This window comes from Heptranchias perlo, chromosome 2, assembly GCF_035084215.1.
Source record: "Heptranchias perlo isolate sHepPer1 chromosome 2, sHepPer1.hap1, whole genome shotgun sequence".
Classification (NCBI taxonomy): Eukaryota; Metazoa; Chordata; class Chondrichthyes; order Hexanchiformes; family Hexanchidae; genus Heptranchias; species Heptranchias perlo.
Window position 1 is genome coordinate 13,069,944 of NC_090326.1, and position 18,088 is coordinate 13,088,031.

The following is an 18,088-nucleotide window of genomic DNA, read 5'->3' on the forward strand; positions in this document are numbered from 1 at the left end:
ACTTCAATAAAAGTGATGGAACATTGGATATACCTGCAACATACATTGTGTTATGTCTGGCCTGCATGATTTAATGCTGATACTTATTTTTAAAACGAGGAAAATGTTCCATTTCCTATCACTTAGATTCATCACCTAGATAAGCATAATATAAATATAGTAAAATAGACAGATTAGTCTGTCTACATGTACATCAAATAGTAGGCTATAGATGTACCTTATTTCCTATTAATACTTATCTATTTGACCCATAGCAACTCAATTCTCATAATTCCACTTGGAGGCCCAACAGCTTTGACCTTTGCCCCGACAGCATGGATGAGGTGCTGTGAACGTGCAGGAAATCTAGACCATGCTGGTTTACTAATGCACAAGCTGAAATGTTACTATTGGTATTATTTTAACTGTGGTGTGAAGCCATTTATTTCAAATGTGTTAACTCTGGTATTAAAATAACATCAATTGAAAAACTTTACCAGATTGCCTCAATATGAGGCTCACCTTGATTGATTGATCCTACACCCTTACACGTGGCATATTTTAATGCACAGACAGTTAAAAGATAAATGAACAAGGAAGCTTACCTCTATACCTTCCTTGTTCAAGGCATATTCATCAAAGTTAAGGATTGCAGTCTTGATCGTTCTCGGAGGAGGTAATACGGTAAGTCCGATGTTGATGGCATTGCTCCGCTTTGAGTCTAAAACAATTACTTCTTGTCTCTTCCCATCTGCAGCTGTTTTCTAAGATAAGCACAGATACTATAAGTTGTACCCATACAGTGTCTGTGCGCAAAACAACCTGTAAGTTGACAGGATGGAGCCTCCATGTTTAGAACACACCACATCACTGTCCAGGCTCCCACTGAGAAATATCAGGAGTGTAAAAATGCAGGAAAATGTATCTTTTCTTGGGCACACTGCCCACCCATACTCCTCGTCTTCTCAAATGGAGATGAAAGCAGACATGAGAACCACCTCTGCTAATCTATATTATGCTCTGTTCGCTACTATGAACAAAAGAAAGTTGGTGGAAACCACAGCTCTGAAAATCCACAGGGGCCTGCTGGTCTCCCATTGTAACTCCGCTCAAGATCAGCAGAAACACCCCTCCCCCCAAAGAAAAGAGTGGAGACCTGGTTGTATCGGGTCTCAGTTGTTTCCAGGAGTTTATGAAACGCCATGTAATGGTTGAAACCTCTATCTACCCCACTTACAAGGAGAATGTGACTGTTACTTTTCTGGGAGTTCCCACTCATCTAGCTCACTCGGGATCCGGCGTATGTCTGGAGGCCGGAATGCTGAGTGAGTTGACGCGTAGGCCTCCAGGTGGGCAGAAGTGCACTCTCCCAGGGGGTCCTGGCCAGGGAGTAACTTGCAACCCCAAAGGGGACTTCTTAAAAAAAACATCATGTTATTCAATCCCCTTAGACAGGGGATGGAAAGGGCACTGGCTGGGGCTGAGCAGAGGGGGCAGGCACCGGATTTTCCGACTGCATGAGCAGGTGAGTGCTGGAGGTGGGCCTTTAGTACCTAGGCCATGCAATTTATGTGTCCTCCCACTGACCCTGCAAACTCCAGGGAGGGGGTCAGTGCTGGAGGGCATCAGTGGGCGTGATCCTGTAATAACGACATAGAATTTCAGATTTACACCCATGCTAACTTTCTCACTAACATTAGTGAAAAAAGGAGATTATATCATTAGTGAGAATTGAAAGAATGGGGTGTTCTGAGTGGGCACGATGTGTTGCATTTCCATTTTATGTGAACAGCACAGTTTGATTGCGGCAATCAAATTGTATGCTTTACACGCGTGCTGAGAACCCGTTTATTCGCTAAATTGATCACAATAAAAGTAAAAGGAATGAGAACAAATATATTAATTAACCTTTGAGGACTTCAATAGTATCTGCACATCAAACTGAAAAGAAAGAGATTAGTGTTTGAAGTTTGCTCAGCAAATTACAAAATGTCACAATGGTTCCAAATTTATCTTGAATTCAACATTCCAGTAGTCAACATTGGAAAATTACAGAAAGTCTCCTTCAAAAAACTTCTATCTTTTTATATATATTTTCCTCATAGATTGTTTTATATTTTTTATCCTCATCTTGTTTTGAGCTTCCCATGCCATGCACCTTACTTCAAATGGGAGGCGAGCACAACACCACACTCCCAAACTTTTACCAATGCTGTTGTGTAACCAGCCTCTAGGAAATATTTTTGAGTGTGGTTGCCATGACGTCACTCCAATTTCACCTTCTTCCCTGTAGTAAAGTCCTTGGGCTCTACCCACGGCCACCCCCATGTTGCCCGTTATATTTTTAAAAATAAAAATATGAAGTATGTGAAGAATTTTTGGGCTGCACAGATGATGACACCTTCATACTAACATTCTCCTCACCCATTAAATATATCATGATGTGGAGATGCCGGTGATGGACTGGGGTTGACAATTGTAAACAATTTTACAACACCAAGTTATAGTCCAGCAATTTTATTTTAAATTCACAAGCTTTCGGAGGCTTCCTCCTTCGTTCACCTGAGGAAGGAGGAAGCCTCCGATAGCTTGTGAATTTAAAATAAAATTGCTGGACTATAACTTGGTGTTGTAAAATTGTTTACAATTAAATATATCAATTAGGTCACATATATAGAAGAGTACCCAGAGCAAAAACCTTGTTATCCCACTGCACTGCAAAAGTACTACGACAATATAGCTTGGAACATTGTGATGCTATAGTCTGATAGGATTGTGGCCTCCATTTGTAACATGTTCCAGATTACTCTGTACCTGCTCTCCAAGAACAGGTAATGAGCACCAATGAGACGCTTTCAAACAGTGAAAGAGGAAAAATTGGAAAGAGGTCGTGTCAAAACATCAAGCAGCAGAAGGAGTGAGCCATTGGCAACAGACTGGGAGCAGGTCAACTGCCTGACAAATCAACTTGGCAATAGTGCATGGCCCAGAGAGACTATTTTAAAAATAAACGAAATAAAGGGGGAAACGCAACTCGAAAACAAGAAAATCTATAAAAATGTGTACTCTTTACAAATGAACAAACACGAAGCACATCCCCGACCTTACAGGAACCATTCACTTATTAAGAAAACAGTCTTCAAAAATGAAAACATACACGCATTTCCAATAAAATAACATCTGTAGGAATAATTTCCTGGTAATTCCACCTGCAGAATATTATAAAGTAGAACTCCTGGAATGCATTAAACCCCACAGATTATTTCTCCGATACAGTATTCTCTGAAAAGAAAACCAAAACAAACAGACACTACCTTTTGACAGCCATGGGAGTCTTTCAGGACCAAAGTAAAAAAATGGAAGAATGCAGTTTTGTGGTTCATTGAGACTGCTGTTGAGTCTGTTTCCTTCTATTTCTTTGCTTATTTCAAATAAACATGCAGGAGCTTCATTTCAGCAGGCAGAGAAAGTTGGTTTGTTGTTGAAAGTCCAATAGAAAGCAAAAGTTCTGACGGAATTCGAGAGAAATGTGACAACAGTAACACCACAAATCACAATTGTAGTGGTCCATGTTGGCACCAATGACATAAGGAAGAACAAGGAATAGGTCCTGCTAAGGGAATATCAGAAGCTAGGAAATAAATTAAAAAGCGGGACTTCAAGGATGGTAATCTCAGGATTGCTACCCGAGCCGAGTGCTAATTGGCATAGGGATAGGCAGATCAGACAGATGGAATATAATGTGGAAAAATGTGAAGTTATCCACTTTGGTAGGAGAAACAGAAATGCAGAGTATTTTTTAAATGGTGAGAGATTGGGAAATGTTGATGTTCAAAAGGACCTGGGTGTCCTTGTACATAAGTCACTGAAAGCTAACATGCAGGTACAGCAAGTAATTAAGAAGGCAAACGGTATGTTGGCCTTTATTACAAGAGGATTTGAGTACAGGAGTAAAGATGTCTACTGCAATTATATAGGGCCTTGGTGAGACCATACCTGGAGTATTGTGTACAATTTTGGTCTCCTTACCAAAGAAAGGATATACTTGCCATAGAGAGAGTGTAACGAATGTTCACCAGACTGAATCCTAGGATGGCGGGATTGTCATATGAGGACAGATTGAGTACACTAGGCCTGTATTCTCGAGAGTTTAGAAGAATGAGAGGTGATCTCATTGAAACATACAAAATTCTTACAGGGCTTGACAAGGTAGACGCAGGGAGGATGTTTCCCCTATCTGGGGAGTCTCGAACCTGGGGTCACGGAACAAGGGGTAGGCCATTTAGGACCGAGATGAGGAGAAACTTCTTCGCTCAGAGGGTGGTGAATCTTTAGAATTCCCTACCCCAGAGGGCTGTGGAGGCTCAGTCACTGAGTACATTCAAAACAGAGATCGATAGATTTCTAGATATTAAGGGCATCAAGGGATATAGGGATAGTGTGGGCGTTGAGTAGATCAGCCATGATCTTGTTGAATGGTGGAGCAGGCTCGAAGGGCCAGACGGCCTAATCCTGCTTCTATTTCTTATGTTCTTATATAGAACGCGTTTGATAAAGTGCCACATGGTCGGCTTGCTATTAAGATTGCGGTCCATGGAATAAAGGGGGAAATAGCAACATGGATACAGAATTGGCTAAATGACAGGAAACAGAGAGTACTGGTGAACGGTTGTTTTTCGGACTGGAGAGGGGTGTGCAGTGGTGTTCCCCAGGGTCAGTGCTGGGACCACTGCTTCTCTTGATATATATTAATGACTTGGACTTGGGTGTACAGGGCACAATTTCAAAATCTGCAGATGACACAAAACTTAGAAGGGTAGTGAACAGTGAGGAGGATAGTGATGGACTTCAAGAGGATATAGACACTCTGGTGGCTTTATAAATAGAAGCATAGAGTACAAAAGCAAGGAAGTCATGATGGACCTTTGTAAAACACTGGTTCGGCCACAACTGGAGTATTGTGTCCAGTTCTGGGCACCACATGTCAGGAAGGATGCGAAGGCATTAGAGAGGGTGCAGAGGAGATTTACTAGAATTATTCCAGGGATGAGGGACTTAAATTATTGGATAGACTGGAGAAGCTGGGCTTGTTCTCCTGAGAACAGAGAAGGCTGAGAGGAGATTTGATGGAGGTTTTCAAAATCATTGCGGGTCTAGTCAGAGTAGATAGAGAGAAACTGTTCCCATTGGCGGAAGGGTCGAGAACCAGAGGACATAGATTTAAGGTGATTGGCAAAAGAACCAAAGGTGACATGAGGAATAACTTTTTTTACACAGCAAGTGGTTGTGATCTGGAATGTACTGTCTGAAGGAGTGGTGGAGGCAAATTCAATGATGGCCTTCAAAAGGGAACTGGATAAGTACTTGAAATTTAAAAAATGTGCAGGGCTACGAGGATAGAGCGGGGCAGTGGGACTAGCTAGCTTGCTCGTGCATAGAGCCGGCCCGGACTCGATGGGCCGAATGGAATCCTTCCGTGCTGTAACCTTCTATGATTCTATGACTGCATGGTTGAAAGAGTGGTTCCATTTCATGGGACACTGGCACAAGTACTGGGACAGGAAGGAGCTGTACCGCTGGGACGGGCTCTACCTGAACTGGAGTGGGACCAGAGTCCTAGCAGAAAGGATAAACAGGACGGTGGATAAGGCTTTCAACTAGCAAGATGGGGGGAGGGATCTGGTAGCAATAGTAAAAGCCTAAAGATAAAAGAAACAGGAGACGAGTGTAAAGGTCAGACCAGGGTAAGAAATAAATATAACAAATGGCCAAGGAACAAATGTAGTTATAAAACAGATTGTTAAAAATTAAGTAAAAGGAATAACTATTAAAGTCGAATTAAGCTGCCTGTACAGCAATGTACACAGCGTCCAAAATAAAAAGGGGGAGTGGAGGCAATAATCCATAGCAAGGAACCAGATGTAGTAGGAATAATTGATACATGGCTACATGAAGAACAGGACTGCCAACTAAATATTGCAGGTTATAACATAATTAGAAAGGATAGGGAAGGAAGAAGCGGGGGTGGGGGGGGGGAGTAGAGTAACTGTACTAATTGGAGATAAAATAATGGCAGTAGAAAAAAGGGACATAATTAACAGAACGATAGAAATAGAATCCATATAGATTGAAATAAAAGATAAAAAGGGATTGATCGCGCTAAGAGGAGTATAATAGTGGAAAGGAGGTGGAAGAAGAAATATGAAAGCAAATATGCAAAATGAGTAAAGGATATAGAATAATAACCATGGGAGATTTTAACTATCCCCAAATAAAATGGCAAGAAGAGGTAGGTAAAGGGGTACAGGGAATGGAGTTTTTACAATGTGTGCCCAGTATGTAAAAAGCCCAACAAGAGAGGAAGCACTGCTGGATCTCGTAATGGGAAATGAACCAGAACAGATAAGAGAAGTAAGCATAAGGGAACATCTAGGCAATAGTGATCACAACATAATTAGGATTAAGATAAAGATTGAGAAGGACATAAGTAAGACACAAGACCAAAGTAATAAATTGGAAAAAAGCTGATTTTAAGGGGATGAGAATAGAACTAGGGAAAATAAACTGGAAAAAATTACTGACAAAGAAAGAAATGGAACAATGCAGTGGGAAACATTTAAAATGGTGATCAATAGAGTCCAGGAGAAATATATTCCACTAAAAAGCAAGAACAAACTAGCCAGTAATGACACACCATGGATGAATAAAGAAATAAGAGTAAAATTGAAACTAAAGAAAAAGGCATACACTAAGTACATAGACAACAAAGGAGAGGATGACAAAAGGGAATACAAAATGGTTAGGAAAGAAGTCAAAAAAACAATTAGGAAAGCAAAATTAATTTATCAAGGAATATAAAAAGAAATAGTAAAGTATTCTACAGACATATAAATGACAAAAGAAAAATTAGGATAAGGGTAGGGCCACGAAGGGATGCACAAGATAAACTCACAGGTAATGACAGCGAAATGGCAGAAATATTGAACAGTTACTTTACCTCAGTATTTACCAGGGAGACTAACATGGTGGGCATGACATAAGAAGAAGAGATCCAAAAAGATATAAAGACATTTAAGATAGAAAGGGGGAGATAATTGACAAACTAACTTAACTTAGAGAGGATAAAACCCCTGGTCTAGATAGATTGCATCCACACATATTAAAAGAAGTTAAGAAAGAGATAGCAGAGGCACTATTACATATATATATATAAAAAATCATTAGACAAGGGAATAGTGCCAGAGGACTGGTGGACTGCTAATGTGCTTCCTATATTTTAAAAGGGAAATAGAACAAGTCCAGGGAAATATAGACCAATAAGCTTAACGTCAGTGGTAGGAAAGATAATGGAATCCTTAATCAAAGATATAATAGAAAAATATATAGAAACCGAAAATATAATAATAGTCAGCACAGATTTCAAAAGGGAGGGTCATGCTTGACCAACCTTACTGAATTCTTTGAAGAAGTAACAGAAAGGGTAGACGAGGGTAATGTAGTAGATGTAATACATTTAGATTTTCAAAAGGCCTTCAATAAGATACTGCATAGAAGACTCATAACTAAGGTCAGAGCGTGTGGAGTCAAGAGACAAGTAGCAGAATGGAAAGCAAGCTGGCTAGAAAACAGAAAACAGAGAAGAGGGGTTAAAGGTAGTTAAAAGGTGGGAACTGGTGATCTATAAGGATCGGTGCTGGGACCATTGTTGTTCACTATTTACATAAATGATTTGGACTCGGGAATTGGAAGTACAATTTCAAGTTTGCAGATGACATCAAATCGGGGTTATAGCTGATACTGAGGAGGACTGCGACAAAATACAGGAAGATAATAATAAACTTGCAGAATGGGCGGGTAATTGGCAAGTGAATTTCAATATAGATATGCGTGAGGTGGTACATTTTGGTAGGAAGAATAAGGAGGCCACATACTGCTTGGAAAATAAGAGTCTAAATGGGCTAGAGGAGCAAAGGGATCTTGATGTATATGCACAAATCACTGAAAGTAGCGACACAGATTAATAAGACCATAAAAAAGCTAACAAAGCACTGGGTTTCATTTCTAGAGGGATAGAATTGAAAAGCAGAGAAGATAGGTTAAACTTGTATAGAACCTAGGTTAGACCACACTTGAAGCACTGTGAACAGTTCTGGTCTCCATATTATAAAAAGGATATAGATAACCTATTTGTGATAACTGCAGATAACTGATAACTCCTATCTATACCTGGAAAAGTGTTTTGCAACATTGTTTTGAATAGGATGAAAACTGCTGTTGACAAAGATTGAAAAGGCTGGGGCTCTTTTCATTAGAAAAGACAAGACTGATAGGTGATCTGATTGCGGTCTTTGAGATTATGAAAGGGTTTGATAGGGTAGACGTAAGGAAGATGTTTCCACTTGTGTGGGAGGCCAGAATTAGGGGCCATAAATATAAGATAGTTACTAATAAATCCAAGGAGTCTTACAACACCAGGTTATAGTCCAACAGCTTTATTTGAAATCACAAGCTTTCGGAGCTTTCCTCCTTCATCAGGTCACCTGACGAAGGAAGAAAGCTCCGAAAGCTTGTGATTTCAAATAAAGCTGTTGGACTATAACCTGGTGTTGTAAGACTCCTTACATTTGTCCACCCCAGTCCATCACCGGCATCTCCACATCATAACTAATAAATCCAATAGGGAACTCAGGAGAAACTTCTTTACCCAGAGTGTGGTTAGAATGCGGGACTCACTACCACAAGGAGTAGTTGACGCGACTAGAGTAGATGCATTTAATGGGAAGCTAGATAAACACATGAGGGAGAAAGGAATAGAAGGGTACGTGATGGGGTTAAACGAAGAATAGTGGGAGGAAGCTCGTATGGAGCATAAACACTGGCATCGATCTGCTAAGCTGAATGGCCGTTTCTGTGCTGTACATTCTATGTATTTCTATGTAATTCCATTTAACAATCTGGTTGATCACAGACTCCTGCATCACCACTGCGTCCCCTCCCTAACTGAAGGTGCTGAATCATGCTGGGGTACATGTTCCACAGTGCCACTTACTTTCCAATACCTTGCAAAGTGAGCATTCTTCATGTGTGAGCATAGACAGCGTATGTCAGCAGGTTATTTAACTATGAGCAATTTCACAGTAGCTCTCGATCCTGACATCGTCCATAGTCCGCAAATGTACACTTCCCAGCAGTAGTCAGTAACTCAAACCGAATTTTCAGCTCCCTATAGTCTAGGGTACTGAGGACATTTGCTGTATCCCTAATCCTGCTCCCGTTATGATCAGTTACATAGGCCCCGATATTAGTGGGGAGGCGGGATGGCAGCGGTGGGGGCGATTGGATGCATGGGTAACCCGTTCAATAAAATCTGTCCATTCCCCACGCGATCGCGGGTCAATTGGAGCCACTTAACGTGGCTTCTGGGTTTGCTGTTCGAAAGCTGCGCAGCGGGCGGACTGCGTACCCGCATCACAGGCTGTCAGCTGGAGGAGCTCTATTTAAAGGGGCAGTTCTCCAATGGCTGCTCCTGGAGCTTCACCCACACAGCACAATGGAGCAGCACAGGGGAAAGGCTGCCCCTAGATTTACTGTTGCCTCACTCCAGGTGCTACTGGATGGGGTGAGGAGGAGGAGGGATGTCTTCTGCCCGGCTGATGGGAGGAAGTGGCCTGCCTCTGCCTCCAAGAAGGCCTGGCTCGAGGCGGCAGAGGAGGTCACCAGCAGCAGCAACATCTCCCGCACCTGGATCCAGTGCAGGAAGCGCTTCAATGACCTAACTAGGTCAGCCAAAGTGAGTACACTTACTCATTCTCCCACACACCGTCTTCCACATCACCAGCCCCACCCCCTAACTCATTCTGCACTGCCAACACTACTCTATCACATCATTCCTCACACCCACTCAAAGCTCATCCTCAACTTACCTGCACTTCCTCACCTCCCCATAACTCACCCCACCACTACCACTCATCCCAATCCTCCTACAATGTCATGGCTCTGTCTCATACTCACCCTCTGATGCATCTCTTTCACAGTCAGCTGCACCTAAGTCAATCCATCACTCACTCACGCATCTGTACTTTCTCCCCTTATAGGAGAAGAGAGTCCAGAATGCACGGGAGAGGGCGAGGCCCGGAGGGGTACTGCAACAGATCGTCGTCCTCACAGATGCAGAGCAGGAAGCGCTGGAGCTGAGCCGCACCCTCGAGTGCCTGTCTGTCGGGGACGCTGAGACTGGCACCCCACAAACGTCTGGTGACAGAACTTTAACATTCAGCACACACAATATCAATTGATGTTAACATGCCTTGCCATCAGCACCTCAGTATGCTCATCACAACATGACACATCTGTCATCCTGCTTCATATTGCCTTCTGTTCTCTCACAGGGGCTTCAGCAACCGCTGTGACGGCAGAGGGCGATTCCTCAGAGGACCTGCCAGCCTCTGAGGGAGCACCGTCACATCTGAGCGAGCCATCCACCAGCGCAGATACACACACCTCGGTGGGTTCCAGTCTGCAGTTAGTTGGGGTCGCATATGGTGAGTTACCACAGACGTGAGTACGAGCAGACACTGGTGGCAGGGGTAGCTGCGGAGAGTCTGCGTTGGTGGGCGCACTCCTCTCCAGGCTCTGCTCAGCTGGACACAAATGCTGAACCGTGGGGGCCATCCTTTAAAAGGAGAATGATCGAGGGACAGCAGCACATTTGCGAGGTGCTGGAACAGGTGCCACGCGCACTCTCCACAATCGCGCAAAGGATGGAGGAGTCCAACTCCTGCATGAGTGGAATGGTGGCACAGGTATGGGAGGGAATCTCTGAGATACTGTGACAGGAACGTGAGGGCATCTCTGAGATAGTGTTGCGGGTAAGTGCAGGAATGTCTGTGAAGGAAGGAAGGCTAACCTCCTTGGAGCTTCAAGTATGGCTCACAAATGAGTACACTCAGGCCCTGACAGGGCCCTTCGGACTCAGGGTGAACAACATTCTGCCACCTTAAACAGGCAGGCAGATACACTCGCATTGGCCTTACAAGGCTTCATACGTTCTCCAAACTGTCGTCCAGCAGAGTGGTAGGAGTGGTGTGGGCCAGGCCCTGGGGAAGGAGGATGGCGAAAGGGGACATGGAAGTGGGGACACCACTCAAAGCGCCCCCACGTCTCACCCGTTGCCCCCCTCTCAACCAGTACCCACAATGCTGCCTCCTCTCCAGGTGGCCGAGTCTGCCCCTGCACAGGTGCAGGTGGAGCAGTCTTTAGAGGGGCCCTCACGGGCACCAAAACCCAGAGGGCATAGGCCCAAAGCATCTAATCGGTCAGGACATGAACATGAGCAACCTGCCACTACCTCTGCTGCAGCCACAGGCGATGCACCACGTAGAAGTAGTCGGAAGCGAAAGGCGATGGTTTTGTCAGCACGAAGGGGATGCACTCGGGTGTTTGATGGTTGGTCATTTTTTAATTTATATTTGCTTTTTGTTATACTCACATTAAATATTATTATTGTCACCACTACTGCGACGTCTTGGCCATGCTGACTGGCTTGTGTAATAAGGCCCTTTCATGAGGTTCACCATGAACGCCGACACTTGATGCCACCCATTGGGTCACTCTACAGTGGGCGTATGTGTAGTTGCAGGACTGTTTTGTGCGGGGCGGGGGAGGGGGCTGGTGTGGCCGCTGCTCTGTCCAGGTGGTCTGAGGACTGAATTCTTCATACTGTCTGATGTCAGGAGAACCGTTCACATATCAGTGGCTCCCTGGCCTCTCGAGCAGCCAGGTGAGTCGCTGTTCTGCCCATGGGTTCACCCTCCTCATCCTCCTCCTCCTCAATGTGGGTGGCAGATGTGGACGGGGCCTCCTCCAGCGGCATCCCTCTCTGTTGTGCCATGTTGTGCAGGGCACAACACACGACTATAATGCGTCCCACACTGTCTGGTGCGTATTGAAGCGCTCCCCCAGAACGATCGAGGCACCTGAAGCGCATCTTGAGCAGCCCTAGAGCATGCTCAATTGTAGACTTGGTAGCGATGTGGCTGTCGTTATATCGACACTGTTCCTCAGAGGTGTCATAAGCCACGTGTGCAGGGGGTATCCCTTGTCCCCGAGGAGCCAGCCCTTACGGATGTTCGGTGTGTGGAAGGGGAAGATGTTGGACTCCCGGAGGATGAAGGAATCGTGGCAGCTGCCAGGGTATCTGGCGCACACATAAAGGAATCTCTTGCGGTGGTCACAGATGAGCTGAGTGTTGGAGTGATAGCCCTTCCTGTTGAATGAACAGTCCTGGCTCGTGTGGAGGTGCTCGTATCACTATATGGGTGCAATCGATTACACCCTGCACCCGTGGGAAGCCAGCCACAGCGTGGAATCCCACTGCCCTCTCCGTCTGGCTGAGGTTATCCATGGGGAAGTTGACATAGTGCAAGGCCTTGCGAAACAAGCCGTTGGTGACCTGCCTTATGCACTTGTGTGCAGACGACTGAGACACCCCGGTGATGTCCCCGGTGACACCCTGGAATGATCTGGAGGCGAAGGAGTTGAGGGCAGTGCTGACTTTGACAGCGACAGGTAAGGAGATGCTGCTCGGCCCAGCCGGGAGCAACTTGGCATGAAGGAGGCTGCAGATGTCTGCGACTACCTAGTGACTGACTCTGTGTCTCCATATGCACTGCTCCTCAGAAAGGTCCAGGAAGCTAAGCCTCGGTCTGTAGATCCTGTTGCGAGGGTAGTGCCTCCTGTGACAGCGCTCTCTCTGTTGTTGCTCTCCGTGCTCTTGTGCAGCTGCCTGTGGCGCAGCACTGTGTTGTGGAGCTCCACGTGGCGGAGGAGGACACCGTGCCTGGCGAGGCTGGTGATGTTGCTCGTCCTCGGATGAAGTGATGAATGCAGCCATGGCGTCCCCCATTCTGACGGTGTGAGTTTGAGGGGGTCCGCCAAGTAGTTAAATATGTTTGCACAGCAGAGTTTTGGGTGGAAAGTAAGAATTTTGAGTGGAAACACAAAGGTGTTGCAGCCAAAACTTTGTCTGAAGTGACAGAGTGCCCTGCTGCAATAAATGAGGTTTTCTCCCCACCTGTCAAATAATCCTTTGCATCTCCCACTGGCTGCTGGCTGAAACACATCTGCTCCAACAGGGAGTGTTTCCCACAGCCCGGGAAACACGCTGAGGATCCTTCAAAATCACACCTCTGCCAAAATGTCTAGTCAATCAAGTAGTTCAAGTACCTCAACTATCAGACAATCTATGTAAATTATCATCCTGCCGGCTTTAATTGCCGGTGGGAGTCCCGCACTCGGGAGACGCGCGCACCCAGACGCGTCACTGGGGAACCCGGAGGTCAGCGGGTTGGAGCTGGGCTCCGAACCCGCTCGGCATTTTAGCGATTTTCGGAGCCCCCCCCCGCCTCCGCTCCGTCACCCGAAGTTCGGCCCCATAATTATCTAGAGTTACATAGAATCTACAGCACAGAAACAGGCCATTCAGCCCAACTTGTCTATGCTGGCATTTATGTTCCACATGAGCATCCTCCCACCTCTCTTCGTCTAACCCTATCAGCATATCCTTCTATTGCTTTCTCCCTCATGTTTTTATCTAGCTTCCCTTTAAATACATCTATACTAGTCGCCTCAACTACTCCTTGTGGTAGCGAGTTCCACATTCTTACCACTCTCTGGGTGAAGAAGTTTCTCCTGAATTCCCTGTTAGATTTATTGGTGACTATCTTATATTTATTGCCCCTAGATTTGGTCTCCTCCACAAGTGGAAACATGTTCTCTACATCTATTTTATCACACCCCTTCATAATTTTAAAGATCTCCATTAGGCTAGAGAAAAGAGCCCCAGCCTGTTCAGCCTTTCCTGCTAAATATATCCTCTCAGTTCTGGTATCATCCTTGTGAATCTTTTTTGCACCTTCTCCAGTGCCTCTATATCCTTTTTATAATATGGAGACCAGAACTATTCACAGGACTCCAAGTGTGGTCTAACCAAGGTTTTATACAAGTTTAACATAACTTCTCTGCTTTTCGATTCCATCCCTCTAGAGATGAACCCCAGTGCTTGGTTCGCTTTTTAAAAAATATGGCCTTATTAACTTGCGTCGCTACTTTTAGTGATTTGTGTATCTGTACCCCACGATCCCTTTGCTTCTACCCCATTTAGACTCTTATTTTCCAAGCAGTATGTGGCCTCCTTATTCTTCCTACCAAAATGTATCATCTCACACTTATCTATATTGAAATTCATTTGCCAATTACACGCCCATTCTGCAAGGTTATTAATGTCTTCTTGTATTTTACCGCAATTTTCCTCAGTATTGACTGTACCCCCCAATTTGGTGTTATTCGCAAATTTTGAAATTATACTTCTGATTCCCAAGTCCAAATCGTTTATGTTGAGTTAACTCGGCATAGACTAAGGATTGAACCACGGAGGAACTGCCCTGTCTGTACAACTCCATTTCACATTGGCCGATGAATTCCCAATTGAGCTATTAGGGTAGCCCTGCAACGAGATTCATAATGGAAATTTTTATGCTGTTATATCTGTCCTGCAAAAGGCCTTGCATTTCATTGGTGCTCAACCAGCTATTCTATTTTTTTAGTTGTGTTAAACAAATGCAGCTTGATAGACAAGACGGCCATTGTCTCATCTAGAAATAGTGGTCATTATTTTCTAAGTCAGCAGGAGCAGGTTTATCGTCTGCATGAACTTTCCACTTGCTAGTACCTGTAAAAGAAATTGCTATCAGCAATTTTCCATTCCCCCCCACCCCCCAATCTGTCACAGCCATACAAGATGAGAGACAAACAACTTGTCACAAAAATAAGAGAACAACTGACTCTGTTCAGGTCAGACTGACCGTCCAGCTAAGATTAAGTTATGAGTAGAGTAAGCATCAGACTGCATGACACAGAGCACTAGCCTATTACCGGTTCTAGTTCACAGTAAATGTCTCCAGCCCTATTTAAGTATCTCAGTCTGAAAGCCCCTGAGGTATATTTTAATAGTAGAAAACTTGCTTAGGCATGAATGTACTTTGCACAAAATGCCTCCCGCATTGCTGTAAATATGTTGCCAAGGCCTGAGTTTGTGCTTATTTAGAGCAGGTGGCTTTCATTGTACACTTATACAAATGAGGACAGGACTTTAGTGCGTGTTTACACGACACTTTAGCAGACTGCTTCCCTCCAAATCAAAAACTGTAGCATAAATACAGAGTCAGGGCGCAACCCAACTCCACAAGCGGACAATCTCATACACCTTCGGCCAACGTTTCACTGATTGGAACAAGTGTGGTGCTTCCTTGAACCTCCTTGGACACTTTATAAACCAAACTGCAATTAATTTAAACGTTTTGACAATGCAAACACTGCTGCCAGCGCTACCTAAATGTTTAAAATTTAGAATGGCTGGGACAGGAGCTCTGCCCATGCACAGTACAATCAGAAAGTGGTCACCATCTTGTGATTTGGACAATCAAAATAAAACTAAAGGCGGCAATACCCCCACACAAGGCCGAGAGTAGGTATGACACAAGAAAGTTGGCAGATCTGGCACCGAAGGAGCATGTAAAAATGCGACTTGGCAATAGATTTGAAGGGTTAAAGGCACATAGCGGAACAATTGCAGCTTTTTAAAAGAATCAAGTGAGGAAGTAGCCATGGGGATAAGAAGATCTAAGAAAGAAAAATGGCTTCAACTAAATACATGGAGGCTTGTTGTAGAGGAAAAAAGAAGAGAATTCAAGATTGAGGCAGCAGTAAAAAGGCTATTCTGCAACAAGAACATGTAGACAATGACAAGGAAGTTAAATGGTCAGCCGGAGAAAAGATAAGAGAGAATGGGTGGAAAACAAAGCAAGAGAGACAGAGGCTGGGACTAATTGGATAGCTCTTTCAAAGAGCTGGCACAGGCACAATGGGCCGAATGGCCTACTCCTGTGCTGTACCTACTATGAAGTGAATAAGAGAGGGGATTCTAAAAAGCTTTCCCCAGCATCCAAACAACTGACATCACAGCTCTCAAACCACTGAAGCATTGTGAAGGCTTGAGATGGTACAATTTTAATCACAGGGGAAGGACATGGAGCATTTCCAGGCTGTGCTCAACCAGCCAAAACTACTAAAGCACAATGGGAGCTGCAAAGAAATAGTGGACTTCCCTATAATCACTACAAATAATCGCCTTTGAGGAAGTAACTAAGATCATAAAGCAACTGAAGAGTGGCAAAGGACTATGATAATATAGATGCTACCAACTGGAAAGGAAGTGATGGTGAATTATATGTGCAAGTTGTGTAGAGTGGTGTAGGAAACCGCGACCGTCCTAAAGAGTTGTCATCTGTAAAATCACTACAGCTTATTTGTGATAACTGCAAATAACTGATAACTCCTAACTGTACCTGGAAAAGTGATTTTACAATGTTTTGAATAGGATGAAATCTGTTGTTGACAAAGATTGAACAGGCTGGGGCTCTTTTCTCTAGAAAAGAGAAGGTTGAGAGGTGACCGAATAAGGTCTTTAAAATTATGAAGGGGTTTGATAGGGTCAAGGTAGAACAAATGTATCCGCTGCCGAGAGAATTGGAAACTAGGGGTCATAAATATAAGATAGTCACTGATAAATACAATAGCGAGTTCAGGAGAAACTTCTTTACCCATAGAGTGGTGAGAATGTGGAACTTGCTACCACATGGAGTGGTTGAGGTGAATAGCATAGATGCATTTAAGGGGAAGCTAGATAAGTACATGATGGAGAAAGGAATAGAAGGCTATGCTGATAGGGTTAGATGAAGTAGGGAGGGAGGAGGCTCGTGTGGTCATGTGAACACCGGCATGGACCAGTTGGGCCGAATGGCCTGATTTTGTGCTGTACATTCTATGTAATTCCATGTAAAAGTACTCAGGTAAGAACAGGCTAAATTTCGATCTGGCAGGTCATGTTCAGATCATATTTCCACCTTGAGAAGACTTATTGAGAAAGGCTTAGAATACCAGCAGAAGATGGTTTTTAACGTCAATGATTTTACAAAGCATTTGAGTGTCCACAGAGAAGCTCTCTGGAAGATCCTGAGACACTATGGAATTCCAGCAAAGATTGTTAATCTGAGAGAAGCTTTGTATGATGAATCTGTGAGCTGCGTCAGGACAGAGAGTGGAGACACGTAATGGACTAATATTGTTTTGGTATAAGGCAAGGCTGCATACTGACCCCACTTCTCTACTGCATTGTCATAGACTTTGCAATGAGAAAAGCGATGACTATTGCTGAGGACACTGGTGTTTGGGTAAGAGGCGAGCTGCAAGATCGAGATTTTGCAGGTGATGTGGTTATACTGGATACCGACTTGGATAGAATGAAAAGATTCTTTGAGCATAAAAGCAGAAACTGCCAAAGTAGGACTTTGCATCAGTCTGCAGAAGACCAAGATCATGGAGATAGGAGAGAATGCTGTCAACACTGGTGGATGTGCAATTGGTGAAGAGAACAAAAGAGTCGGCTTTGTCTACCTTGGAAGTATAATGTCTACCAATGGTCGGCTCACTAAAGAATTGAAGGCAAGAACTGGCAGAGCCAGAGGATCGTTTTCTTGTTTGTCCAACATCTGGAAGAGTAAGAAGATATATCTACACATTAAAATGAGATTGTACAATGCTATTGTCCCCCCAACACTACTGTATCCCTCGAAAACGTGGCAGATGGTGGAAGCACACAACAGGAAGATGAACGCATTCCACCAGCTTTGTTTAAGAAGAATCTGGAGACTTCATTAGAGTGATCATGTAACCAATGAGGATGCAATTATCAGATAGAGATGGTTATGGTGGCTTGATCATGCCATCAGGCTACCCTGTGACAGACACACAAGGTACACTATAGACTGGATTCCACCTGGAGGAAACAGAAGGAATGGAGGAGAAAGAGTGATAGATCACAGGACGATTGAAAAGGATACAGCCATCATGGGAGACAACTTACGATGAAATCAAACATCTTGCTCTGGACAGACAGCAGTAGAAGAAATGGGTTGCCTCATGTGCCATGAGGCACAGGAGACACTATACTAAACTGGCTGGAACCAGTGCTGCAGCTATTGGTTGGAGATCT

At 44.2% G+C, this 18,088-nt stretch overlaps 1 protein-coding gene across 13 annotated transcripts in view; it reads right to left on the bottom strand.

Moving 5' to 3' along the window:
- fhod3b (formin homology 2 domain containing 3b) overlaps positions 1 to 18,088 on the bottom strand; it is a 746,243-nt gene that overhangs the window by 77,635 nt on the left and 650,520 nt on the right. For all 13 annotated transcript variants that reach the window (XM_068000433.1, XM_068000425.1, XM_068000417.1 and 10 more), the window contains one exon: positions 585 to 743. In XM_068000433.1, the coding sequence (XP_067856534.1) occupies positions 585 to 743 (159 nt within the window). The remainder of the gene's footprint in view (positions 1 to 584; positions 744 to 18,088) is intronic.